This window comes from Lepisosteus platostomus, chromosome 7 (assembly GCF_059453375.1).
Source record: "Lepisosteus platostomus isolate fLepPlt1 chromosome 7, fLepPlt1.hap1, whole genome shotgun sequence".
Taxonomy (NCBI): domain Eukaryota; kingdom Metazoa; phylum Chordata; class Actinopteri; order Semionotiformes; family Lepisosteidae; genus Lepisosteus; species Lepisosteus platostomus.
The window spans coordinates 58,458,315-58,472,533 of NC_142617.1; the positions used below are offsets into that span (position 1 = coordinate 58,458,315).

General features: G+C 37.5%; 1 protein-coding gene across 1 annotated transcript in view; it reads left to right on the forward strand.

Moving 5' to 3' along the window:
* agbl1 (AGBL carboxypeptidase 1) overlaps nt 1-14,219 on the forward strand; it is a 179,927-nt gene that overhangs the window by 15,978 nt on the left and 149,730 nt on the right. Inside the window, exons 5-6 of the mRNA XM_088641438.1 lie at nt 175-268; nt 8,160-8,197. Of these exons, the coding sequence (XP_088497564.1) occupies nt 175-268; nt 8,160-8,197 (132 nt within the window). The remainder of the gene's footprint in view (nt 1-174; nt 269-8,159; nt 8,198-14,219) is intronic.

Here is a 14,219-nt window from a genome sequence, read left to right on the forward strand (position 1 = left end):
CAAAGCTGTGAAGAAGAAACAGAAGACAGGATTAATGGTTGCTTGTACAAATCCATACACTCAAAATTATGACAGATTAAGTTATGTTATTCATACTGTAGGTCTTTTTGTACTTGTTTGGCTTCAATGGTTGATTACATGTAATTTATATATTTAGTATTTCTGTGTTTCTAGTTTCAGCAGCTGCTCTGCTTGGCAAAAACAGGGCCCTGGATGTGGTGTTTAAACTCATAACTCCTCACTCCAAGAAGCACACACGTATGATCAAGTAAGTATATCATGACATTATGTCATTTGCTTTGCCAGTAGAGAACCTGAGAAATTGCTATTACAGTATATACAGTACTCACATGCATGCTACAAGTGCTGGGTATACTTGAAAGGATGAATAAGCTCCTGAGGGATAAAAGAAAATCTGCTACAGCCTATAAATGGTTAAGCCATATTTTTTAAAATCCCTGATAAGCCATTCATTTTCATTTTTTCTCATTTAATAGCACAGTGAGACATCGTCTTTCATAATCAGGAAATTGCCCCCCTGAGAAACAACAGGTCTTTTACACGTAGCAGTTGGCTGATAAGCGAAATGGCTTTTAATGCATTTTACTGGAGAGGTAATGCCTTCAGATTGAGTCTCTCCAAATCTCAAACATTTGGGCTGGCAAAATGATTTAATAAATAGATATACTGCATACCATTTTGATCAGTAAATGCTTGCAGACTTTTACTTCATACTTAATACAGATTTTTTATAGTATTGCAGCTAAGATGTTTGTGTAAATAGGGAGCCACATGATTTATTTTAAAGTAAAAAATACTTTGCACTAATACTCTTACATAGAGCTATTTCACATCAAACTTCTCTCTCTAATACCCTCTTTGGCAGTAAAGAGACGGTCTTCAATTTTTATCTGGCTGATCATTTTTTTTTTAAATAGTGTTTTTTTTCCCTGCAATTGCAAATGTCCTGCATTTATATCCCTTTCTTCTGCTCCGTAGTATCATAGTTTTCTACTGAAAGCAGTTTCTAAAGTATGTATGCATGTGTGTAAACCAGGGTCATCCAGTGCTGGGCCTGGAGGGCTGGAGTGTACAGGTTTTCAAGGTCTGTTTGAAGAAACAGTGCCTGAAGCTGTTAAGCTGTTAAATTGGTCCAGTTAAACTAGGAAACAGCTGATTTAGCTCATTAAGAGTTGATTTAGAATGAAGGAAAACCTACAGAAACACCAGCTTTGAGTACCAGGGTTTGACACCCCTGGTGAATGCAGACTAGACATATCGGTTGGCTCAAAACAGATGGCAAAGCTGAATCTATTATCCTGGGTGTATTTGGCACCCAGAGCTTCCTCTGATCAGATTGTCTGAATAGTTGATCAGTGTTATTCATGTCTTTAAAAAGAGCCTGTGAGAATTAGAGCACTGTGTTAATTACCGGATGCAGACGCCTTCATAACATGGGTAACTGCTAAATTACAGTGTTGAATTAGAAGAAAATGAAAATTCAAATATCCAAGTTATTTCAGGTTTTGTTGTTATTACATGTTGAAACATTTAATTTTCTTGCTCCCTAGTGTTACCTACAACCTCTTTTCGAAAGAAGCTAAGGCTCAACAAACAGCACATGTCATGTCAATTCATAAGCATGGTGAAGTGGCAACCCCACCACAGACACATGGACATACTGTACAGTATAGAATTTATGTGTTTATATACCTGTACAGTATGTGATTGATGTCACAGACCTCATCACGCTTAATCAACTGTTCTTGTGATGTCACAGCCCTGGGTTTTTAAGAATGTTGGCATTAAGGAAGTCGTTTTTCTGACACAGCACGTTTGTTAACTAACAGCAAATACTGTGCTGGTTCAGTACTGCAAGTGTCTAACTACAGGTTTAACTCAGAGGTTAAGAGGTGGGACACACCTGTTTGAAATCAAGGTCCAGTGTTATTTATCTACTCTGTTTACATATCCATGCCTCCAAGAAAATAATTCAATGGAAGAGTGCTGCCTGCACTAAGATGAGTGTGAAACCTCCCTAAAGGCAAAATTAATACCACACACCAGGAAATAAGGAAACAAGGAGCAGTGCGTGATTTAAATAAATAAAGAACAATACCAGCAAATCAATGGGTTATCTTACAAATGTAAGAAATAACAAAGAGTTAAAGTAGTTTCATAAGTGAAATAAATGGAAGGGACAGCAGGCAGGGCAGGGTGCAAGCAGACTGACCCATTAGGGTCCAGCAGAGATGCTGGAAAGAGACAGGAAATGGGCAAGAGGATAACAAAAAGACAGCAGAATTCAGAATTCAATCAGGGCACTTGCTTCCATAGGGTGGGAACAGGCATCTCATCTCTATAAAAACTTTATTCAACATGGTAATAAAGAATGATGATGAAACATATGCTTGTACTGTATGTAGAGTCTTCAAGAAAAAGGTTTTTCACTTTGTTGTGTATTTAAAACTTTATATATATATAAAAAAACTTTATTCAACATGGTAATAAAGAATGATGATGAAACATATGCTTGTACTGTATGTAGAGTCTTCAAGAAAAGGTTTTTCACTTTGTTGTGCATTTAAGTTTTATTATTAGAAAGTTCTATTATTCCATTATTAGAAGTTATGCCAAGCCTTTTTGTTATGTCAGAGCCTCAGATGTACAGTATGTATATTAATTCTGTATGCTTTGTCTTTAAGGCAAATAGTAAAAAAAAAACAAAGAGACTCAGATCAAGAAAATGCAGCAGCCAAGAACAGCCACAACCAAAAAGTTCTGCATGATATGAAATCTTTTGATTTTCTGAACTCTCAATGAATGTGAGGCACAAAAGTTCTGGGCATTTACTGTTCTAGTACTACAAACCCCATATGTTAGAGATCCGTGATGGAACAATAACTAAAATTATCAGTCCTTTCTTGAAGCCACACATTTACATACTGAATATAATCTGAGCCATGAATGCATTGAGTCATATTATTGTTCTACAGTTTGTAATTGTAAAGGCAATTACAGTGTGACACACAAACAATGTATAATGGACAAATTAGGAAATTTAGCTGTAAAGAAAAAATACTGACAATTATTATTACTTTTATCTGTTCTTCACAATTTGCACGTTTGCATAAACTGGTCTTAAATTAGATTTTAATTAAAACATGCTCCTTGGATCACACTCATTCAGGTGGATACAGATGTAAATTTTCCAGAGTTCATCGAATGGAAAGCAGGTTATTTAGGATGAATATACTATAAAGAACAATACCAGTAAATCAATTAGTAATCTTACTAATGTAAGAAATAACAAAGAGTTAAAGGAGTTTCATAAGTGAAAGGAATTAAAGGGACAACAGGCAGGGCAGGGTGCAAGCAGACTGGCCCATTAGGGTCCAGCAGAGATGCTGGAAAGGATCCAAAGAGACAGAAAATGGGCAAGAGGATAACAAAATGACCAAGACAGCAGAATTCAATCGGGGCACTTGCTTCCATAGGGTGAGAACAGTCATCTCATCTCTATAAAACTCACAACTCATCTCATCTCCTTGCAACTCCCAACTGGCAGCCCACTGAAACTCACTCTCTGTGGTCATTAAAAATCCCAGGGTGTTTCTTGAAAAGAGTGGGGGGGTTACCCCAGATACTTACCAAATTTCCCCCTGGCCTTTACCAATCATGGCCTCCTAATAATCCCCATCTCTGAACTGGCTTCATCTCTCTGTTCTCCTACCTACTGAGAGCTGGTGTGGTGAGAGTACTGGCACACTATGGCTGTCAGGTGGGGCTGCACACTGGTGGTGGTGGAGGGAGTCCACATTACCTCCAAAGCGCTTTGAGTGAAGTGTCCAGAGAGTGTAAGCAATTATTATTATTACAATGGCTAGAAATTTAAGAACATGGCTTGCAAATTGGGCCCATAATCCTTGTTGGTTGGTAGATGGTTTTTGATGTGATGACGTAATGATCTCTTATAATGATTCAGATATTATATACGCCTCCCCTTAGTTTCCTCTCATGTAGTCCTTTGACTGCAGTGGGGCACAGTGAATCAGCTGGTGTCCTTTACAGCCTTTGACAACTGTAGTGGTTTATTACAAACATACTGTGCCAGTCAGGTTCACTCCTCTTGCTTTGGATCTCCCTTGGCAAAGTAGCAGCAAACGCATCCTGTAATTGTGATAATCTCTTGCTTTGAGCGGCATCTAGGAATGAGAAACTGTTAAGCAATGCTTGACCTCTTGCTGCATTCCCAGGGAATGATTAGAGGACATTATTTGCACAGTTTCGTGGATGAACTGAGTGCCTGTTGATATAGGCCAGACATGTGCCTTAATGTTTGAGCTGCCTTGCACTTTAGTGATGTGTTGGTTTGACTTGTCCTCACAGTTGTCCTCCCCCTTCAGTTAAACTGTATTGTTCCACTTATTCCAGTTTCTGCTGGCAGATGTGCTTGTGTTTGTTTATGATTATCACTTAGTTAATGGTCTTTAACAAACCATCCAAATACCATTAAACGGTGCTTTAAAAACTACACAGCTGTTTTTTCCCCATACAAGCATGTTGTGATAAGTGCCAACATTGAATCTGAGTTTAGCCAAACACACGAAAACACATGCACTGGTAAAATAAAAAGATTTTTTGAATTATATTTTTTGTTGTTTTTTAAACTCAGCAAGGGTAGTTAGTCAAGTTTAATCAATCAATATATGCCACTTTTTGATCAATACTCTATGGTTTCTGGCCTCTGGGGTAGCACTGCTGCCTTAGGTTCTCAGATCTGGGGTCCAGTTCTGGACTTGAGCACCTTCTGTGTGGATTTTGCATGTCCTGCCTGGGTTCACATGGGTTTTCACCCAGGGCTCTTCTTTGAGAAATGCTAGCTGGGTTAGATTATGTCTTTAAATTGTTCCCATTTGGTCCCACTCTTTCCCCTAGTCTGCTGTGTTAGGCTTAGAGATGCCCTAGGCTGAAGTGGCTCTGGATAATGGATGGGTGTGTAGTTTCTATAATCCCTGGAAATGCCTGACTTAATATAAATTGACTTCCCTTTGCTGGAATAAAACAAATCTTAAAGACAACATGATTACAAAATACTACTAAATGAAAATCTATTTTCATTTATAGGTCACAGTATAAATAGTATATAAACACTGTCTCGCTGCATGGCATTTCTGTTTGCATGTATCTTATGTTCATTCCTTTCATAATCAAACTTGAGACAGTCTAATATATTTAGTCAATTGCTTATCATATTTGAGCTCATGTTAATCAGATTGGCTGAATATGTCTGCAGAGGAAAAACTGTTGTAATTCAGACAAATGGATCAGCACCCAATAGTACTGAAGCTATATCAAAAAGATTAGTGTGCCTTGAGGTTCTCTTAGGACATTGTCTGATGGTGTAAATGACACAGTTAGATTCTGGTTTGTCTATACTTTTATTGTAAACATCTTTTAATTCATGGTAAGGTAAATTATTTTACATTGCCTAGATAAAAGCATATCATTAGATAGCATATCATAGCATTAGAATTGAGAGGAGGCCATTTGGCATAATAACCCCTTTGGTAGTTAGTTTATTAATCCAGGATCTCATTCAGATGTACAGTATATAACTCCTGTAGCAAATATTCATAGGCTCCATTCTGCTACTGACATACACATATGTTTCATTAGTAAAGGACTTACCCCAGTTTATAGTGATGATAATGATCCGTCTACATTGGCATTTGGTAGCTATGCCAGATGTCAAGATGAAACATATCTGGATAACACTGGGAAATTCTAGCAATTTAACTATTTTTAAGCAAAAGGAGCCGAGCTGAGCAATTGAGCAATCTCAAGGCATAGCTGTATGAATAAAATTCATCCACTTCAAGCATGTCTAGAAAAACTTGTATTAGGCGTAGGTCTAGGCAGTGTCTGAGCAGCAGCCTCTTACTTCTTAAAAGAATGAGATGTTGACAGTAAGGGCATACAGTAGTTGTCATATATACGGTATAATATAATAGTATAGTATAATAGGTCTAGATGACTTATAAGCTCTTCATATTCTATATAAGATGGCAGTTCCATTTTTTTAAATGGTCTATTAAACATTGGCTGAAAGGAGCAACAATCTCTGGCTTCACATGTATTTTGAATGTAAAAGTAGGATTGTTACATAAGCTTCTTGTATCACATATGACAAATGTCAGTATTCATCTGCATACATAAAATGTATGATATACTTCGTTATACATTTTTATTTGCATCTGTGTTAGAGTTCAGTGTAAAAACAATAAATCAATTGTCTTTATATGCAGTAGCTTCATTGTTACTGTAATTAACACTGCTACTGAATAATCTTAAAATTTAGAAACGTTTGCAGAGAGACAGACCAAATGGCTTTTTTTACTAGAACAGTTTGCTGCTTCATGCCTGTTGCCCCTGTTTAAAGGAGCACACATCTCCGTTCCTGCACTGTGCTTGTTTTGGAGTGCGAGCTCTGGAGTGCACTCTTTTACCATGGCGAGGGTGTGTTACTGCTACAGGTCAGTCGGCCTTTTCACCGACGCTGCAGGGAAGAGGTGCTCCATGTCCAAATGCTAACCTGTATGTAGAAAGACTGTGGTTGCCTCTGTGTGAGAGAACGCTAATGGGCTTGTAATGTGGTCAGGCCTCTTCCTGGTGATAAGCGGTACTGTGCAGATTGTCATCACACTTGATGCAGTGGGCAGCATCATAGAGCTGGATGAGAATTATACTACCCACAGCAACACCACAGAAACAGTATAATGACCCTGCGTCAGTGTGCAACAATAATTCATTTTTATCGCTAGGGAGAGCCATTTTGCTGATTCTATTGTTGTTGTTCAATGTCTGACATGGCATTAGAATTTCTTTTGCAAAATCCTGTGTGGTATGTCTCCAAGCTGTTATCAGCTCGTTTCCTGTGAGCATGCAACTGGAGAGCTGGAATATCTATAAACCTGAATTTTTTTAATGCTGAATAGATTAGGATTTTGGATTTTACCCACCTGAAGTTAAATGACCTGGTTTAGGTCATGAAACAATTACTACAAATTCCTAAAGAGAATCTTCCCACTAATCAAAATCAAAGTGAATCAAAGAATAAAACCAATTCAAATTGCTTTTCCACTATGTCTGCTCTACAGCTGGAGGCTGTGTATTTTCTCTGTGTACCTAAGAAACCTGGATCTTTTACAAACAAACTTTACCTGAAAAAATGCTCTAATATTTTAACTCCTTAATGCACTATTTGAAGCTGAAAAATAAATTAAAAAAACATTGTAAAAAGGAACTGTTTAGTTTTAGACATTTAAAAAGTACAATGTATAGTTATTTATACAACAAACAATCTACATGGTTATAAAATATTGAGAATTTAAGATATATATCAATTTATTATGTAAATTTGTCCTGCTCTTTGTTAAATCTCATTCCAGTTTTGCATGCACTCTGTGGTATGTCAAATGAGTCAATTGTAATATTTTCTTCATTTGTAGTGTTAAAATATGCAAATTGTCAGTCTGGATTACTCGCTTGTTTACCAGATCAGATCACATGAATGACCATGCGTTAGACATTGGGGGAGTCTGAAAAAACTGTAAGGATAGAATTGTTTATGTGTATCTCAAAACATCAAAACCCCTATAAAAGTTTCATTCCTTTATATAAGTTCAATTTCATAAGAGAATTTCAATAGTGTTTTTTTCAATTGAACACCTTTTTATTCACACTGTCTGGCACCATCCTGAGTAACAACAACTGAGCTGTGTGCAGGAATATCAATTTTTGAAGATATAACTTTTCATGCTTAAAGTTATGAGAGAACAATTTCTGTTAACTTAGACCTACTGCATTTTTACAATGGGAAAAAAACAGTCACCTGAATGCAGAAACCACGCATATACAGTGTACATATTCTTAAAACACATAATTTCATCTTTCTATTTAAAACATGCTTTATGTTGCACTATGAACATAACTGAGATATTGTTGTGCATTGACCATGAATGCTGACAATGTTTTTGGAAAAGTTCCAATGCAATGCTAGCGTTTTTGTGAATAGTAAAAAAGAGATACTTAGGTACTTTATCAGAAATATCTTTTATAAATACTTGTGTTCAACTGTGATCAATTTTGTTTTGCAGGGCAGCAATAGATGCACTAGCAGCACTGTTAAATTCAAGTAAGTTCTGATTCTTTTCTTTTTAAAAATATTTATACAGTAAATAATAATAATTATTATAATGTGGATAAAATATTCAATTTGTAACAAAATGCACAATGGTTTTACTACAAAACATGATTTTGCAACAAGTCATGCTTTTACTAAGTCATGCATTAGGCTACAGTGTTCTGCAACATTGTCATAGTAATTTCTGCTGCATGTGTAGATGGATAGCACGTTGAAACTAACATGGTAAATCACAAAATTGTTATGACAATCACCTCCACATTTTCCTGTTCCTAAGCTACACTGAAAGGAGTCCTTTGTGCTCCAAATGATGGCTTTTTATTTTATAGCTGGGAACTTCTTTTGAGTTCATTTTAGACTACCAAAGCTTCAAAGAATGTATAACAAACAATTTTATAGAATCAGTCTCTGTTAATTAAAATAAGCAAGAGTGCTATGCACTAATACTTAGAGAATATACAATATTCTACACCAGAGTGTCACAATAACTTTTTCACAAACTGTATGACTGTTATGAAGGAACAATTCGGTACCTCAGTGGCATCTTGGAGAGGAATGCTGCATACTGAACAGCCATTTTCAGGATTCTCCTAGAGGTGGAAACAAAGACAGGAGGAATGGCATCATTTGCATCAGCAGTGCACCTATTGATTGGAGTACAGAAGTATAGCAAAATAACAGCAAAGATTTTAACAGCACATTCCAGATTGTAAATTTCATAACTATTTGTTTTTTTTTCAGTGCAATGAATTAACTTCATGAGTTTAGGAAATATAGCTGAAGGATCAATGTGTGATATTTATACACTGCTATAAAAATGCACATTTGCACAGAAAATTATGTAATAATGCAACACCATGAATAACCAGGCATGTTTACACTGACAAGCAGCTGTTTTTTCAGGAGACAGAAGGAAGACAGGGCATAGGTTCAAACAGAACAGACTAATTCAAGGAGGTATTGATTTCGCATTGCATGCCTTTTAAACCAAGCCTTTATATAAAAGATTGCACAAATCAAGGATGGAAAACCCTTGAAAAGTGTATTTACTGTTGTCCATGCATTGGAATGGTGAGGACAAAGTTAATTCAAACCCTCAGTCTTTAGTTAAGTTTGCAACATGCATTATACAGCATTATTTTAATGATATCAATTACATTGATAATGCCCTCTATACTGAATAATGGAGTATGACTCATTACCAGTACAAAGCAAAAAAAAAATCCTAAGGCCATATTTATTGTAATAAATTAAACTGAAGGAGATGCACAAAAACCTGCCTTTCTGACCCACTGAGACCTGCTTCAAATATAGTAGCTATTATTGTGTCAACTTCAAAGCATTTATCTGCATAATTGTATTCACATGGCTGGCAAGGAGATATTTTAAAAGCACAATTTTAACTAGACAGCTGCTTTACTAGTAGTCTGTGGGAGTGTGGCCCAAATAATGTCTGTGGCAAATGCAAATTCAAATTAGTGAGGACTACATTTTAATGGAATAGTCTGTTTAGGAAATGTGCCTTCTGTAACAAATACATTTTAACTAATCCCGACTATAAATACAGTAAGTAAAAGTGTAACAATGACCCTGTTAAGGATAATGCTAGATTATTATTATCGAAACCCTGATTCGTGAACAGAATAATGACACTGGATGAATGGTGTGGAAGTCCATTGCAATCCATCAGAAGATCCCTGAACAGATACCAGGAGGCCAGGAAGTATGTAATGACCAGTTTTATAGGAACAAGTAAAAGGTTTACTCCATGCTGAAAAGAGAAGAAAGAAAACACAATGTTTCGGCCGTGGAGCCTTCTTCAGGTGTGGACACCTAACCCTAAGTATCCTCTCTAAAAGTCTAACCCTAACACCTCTTTCCCGCATGGAATAAACCTATTACTTGTTCCTTTGCAGCCTACACATGTTGACGCAGTTACCCACCTGAACTACTACTACCAGTTTTATGTCCACTGTGTTAAAGCAGGCTGATATGGTGGCCATGATGCTCTTCTTCCAGGAATATAGCACAGCAGACTCCCAACAGGAGAGCCCTCTCCCCAGGTGGAACACCAGGTGGAGCACCAGGCAGCTAAGACTCCTATTTTTACAGCATGCACTTGAGCACCCTAAGCTTCTGGGATAGACTCCAATGGATATGCGCCTTCCCAAATAGATGCAGTGCTTGGAAGCAGGGCTGCATTGGTCTTCCTTTTTGAATGCAGCAGCAGGAGCAGCAGAGTTTCCGCCTTGTAGTCTGGTCTTGTCAAATCTCAGAAGCTAGGCGAGGCTCATCCTGTTCAGTACAGGCATGCAAAACCTCCAAGGAAAACTATTCTTTACATTGATGAAAAAACAGGCTTTTGCAGACCTTTAGGTCCCTCATCCCTCTGGACAACAGTTTCAAAGTTAAGCGATGTCTCAGTATAGTGAAAATAGATGGTGTCGGGGTAGCAGTGATGTCAATACATCACTGGAATTGCTGGTTTGGGTGATATGGAAGAGTTCTGATCTGATGACTTTGATAGATGTACTAATTGAAAGGACAATAATGAAGACAGGTCTCCAAGCAGTGAAAACTGCATGTCACCTTAATGGGAGCTTTATTTAAGGTTAAAGAACCTTAAAAGATGCTGCCCAGTGTACCTATTGTACATTTCCTGTAAATTGTAACACAGAGAGAGATGTCTCATTCAGACTTACTTAGTGGCAGAAAGAAAGTGTTACTTTAATGGATAGGTTAAGTGAGAGTGGACTGACAAGTAGCAAAATCAAAAGCCGTAATTAGTCTTTGAAAATCATTAGGATTCCTTCAATAACCTTTGAAATTTGGGTGATACAAGCCAGGTCCCCATCTTGTGTGTAGAAGGATTCTTGTACAGCTTTTCTGGGGATTAACCTGTTCATGAAGTTGAGAAGCAGAGTTGCTTTTCAGTTTTGTGAATTCCTTGAGATGTTCCATCATTCCATTCTGTTCTAATGAGCCAAATGCTCCCCACATGAGTGGTTCCCTAAGCTTGATTGAAACTGAAACCTGTGCCATTAATATGGGGATACTCTCAGTACCTCCTGGGTCATATGTCAATGTGGAAATTTCTCTTTTTTCTCTTTGGCATTGTCCTATACCATGTCATTCACTTGTAATTTTCATCCTTTCCCCATCTGCAGCAGAGCTGTCGTGCTCGTCCTGAGCTCATTACTGATCATAATTAAAGGTGACAAAGCACATATTCTCCTGAGGCTGGTGCTCACGGAGAACCGATTCCTCCACAGTTCAGCTTTTATGAGAATCCCTGTGAAATCCTGTTAAGAAACAGCCAATATTATCTTCATGGTTATTTGTGGAAAATACTGTGGTAAAACTGCAATTCTAATAATGGGAGACTATAAACTACTGTAAGGAGGAACTAGGGTTTGTAATGGATACAGATCACTTCAGAACATAGTGAGTAAAAATAATATTTCTCTAAAGGTATGCTCTCCCTGGCTGAAACATTTCTTGAAACATACCGACAGCCATATCACCCTGCAACTCACAACTGGCAACCCACTGAAGCTAAGCAGGTGTGAGCCTGGTCAGTAACTGGATGGGAGACCTCCTGGGAAAAACTAAGGTTGCTGCTGGAAGAGGTGTTAGTGGGGCCAGCAGGGGGCGCTCACCCTGCGGTCCATGTGGGTCCTAATGCCCCAGTATAGTGACGGGGACACTATACTGTAAACAGGCGCTGTCCTTCAGATGAGATATAAAACCGAGGTCCTGACTCTCTGTGATCATTAAAAATCCCAGGGCGTTTCTCGAAAAGAGTCCTGGCCAAAATTTCCAATTGGCCCACACCAATCATCGCCTCCTAATAATCCCCCTCTATGGATTGGCTACATTACTCTGCTCTCCTCCCCACTGATAGCTGAGTTGGGGTGAGCGTTCTGGTGCACTATGGCTGCCGTCGCATCATCCAGGTGGATGCTGCACAGTGGTGGTGGTGGAGGGGGGTCCCCATTACCTGTAAAGCGCTCTGAGTGGAGTGTCCAGAAAAGCGCTATATAAGTGTAAGCAATTATTATTATTGTATGGTTTGTAAAGCTTCACACTGCGCTTGGCTCAGTCTTCTCACCATCGTTTCAATCATCAGAATTAGACTCTTAACAACATTTTCTCAAAGTGTTTTTGCAACAGGTTAGCTCTACGGCATAACAAGAGTTTTTTGTAAAATATTCCCATCTTACTTGTGTACCCCAAGCTTGATCATTATCAGAACTGAATAGCCTGGCCCGTTTCTTTGCATTGAAACCATAGGTTTCACTTATATTATGGATGAAAAAAATACACTAAGTAATAAAAAAAATGTAGATGTAATAGTTCAAAATGACACAGTAGTAGCTTTGGTTGCACAATGGTTCTGTGAAATAGGTGCTGAGCCTCAGATCTCTTGATGACATCTGCTTTGTTTTGCAAGTGATAATGAAATGTACTGCACCGTAAAACTGCAAGAGTAAAATAGTTCAATAAACATTCACTCAACATGCTTTCAGGCTAGTTTGCATATTGTTATTTTTCAGTACGGTGTACTTTCAATGCAAAAACAAATTAAATTAGTGTTGAATTCTGCTTGCATAAAAATGCTCTTAGCTATAAATTCGTGAGTAGTAAACAGAGAGGTAGGCTGTAATAATAAAGCATGTTAATCTGCCTGTAGGTGGCAGCATGACCATGTGATTGGATGCTTCTGCTTTGCCCATTTGCCCTATCAGGTTTAAACACAGGCTATAAACCTGTTGATGTAATATAGAGTCTTAGTATCTCTGCCTGCGCATATCTTTATGTCTGGATTCTTTTAAAAATCTTTTTCAGAGGCATTCTTGCTACATAATAGTCTGATTAAAACCCTTACATCCTAGCACTTCTGATATAAAAAAAATATATTACTGCAATAGTAAGTGGTTAGGAATTTATTTTCTGTGTCTCAGCTTCTGTATTGCTGTTTATGTCAAGTGTGAGTCAGAAACGATTGAAATTCACCAAACATTAACTGTATTCACAAATATGATCTTGTGTTGCTCTTGGATTTAATATCTAAGATTGTCTTTTCATTTGGAACGAACAATCATGAAAAAGCATGACCTGAGACAGTATTGCAACTGCTTCTTTAAGGCTTTTCTTTGTTAGGCACGTAATCATGACTGGTATTTAATTTTCTTAATAATGAGATAAACCAATTTTCTTCTAATTTTGCTAAATCTTTTTCAGTCTTATCCTTTTAAAACGTTCTTTGAAAATTATACTGTTATTGTTTGAATTAAAGGTGTTTTGAAGTGGGGGTTGTGAATATTATTAATCAGACTGCTGGAAATGGTTGTTGAGCTGCTGGTTTATCATGTCGTTGCTTTGCAGGCAATAAAGATATAGATCTGTAGACTCATGTAGCTACAGTATATAGTTACCTTAGATGATTTAAGGTATTTTCATACATATTTTACAAAGAAAATCATTTAAAAAAACATTTGAATATGCCCTGCATGTACAGTATGCTGTTTTCCGATTCTTCATCTCCTAAGAGTCATTGGTATGTGGTTTTGTAATTTCAATATGGCACAGAGATTGTTAAACCAACTCTAATGCCCCATTTTTAAAGAATATTTATTATGTGAATAACCTGCGTCAATCTGAACATCTAAAAACCTGAGAAATGTACAAACCAAGATCCAGATGATTTTTGATTATAACTGGATTTATTTGGTATTAGCTCATGCCTGATTTCTGAAAATTGATCCACTTGAGTTCCAGGTGAAATCCGTTCCATTTTTATTATTAATTAATATTTCAGTAAGCTGTATTCTCAGCTTGTGTCCTGGCTGGCTGAGACACCTGCCCCAAGCACTGAGCTGAGAGTAAAGTGAGTCCTGTTGAGTATGAACACCAGCACCCAAAGCGTGCGTGGCCATAAACAAACACGCTGACCGGGAAAGTGATACGAGCAGGTGTACTAGGCTGAACACAGCTCATTCTGACCTGCGGT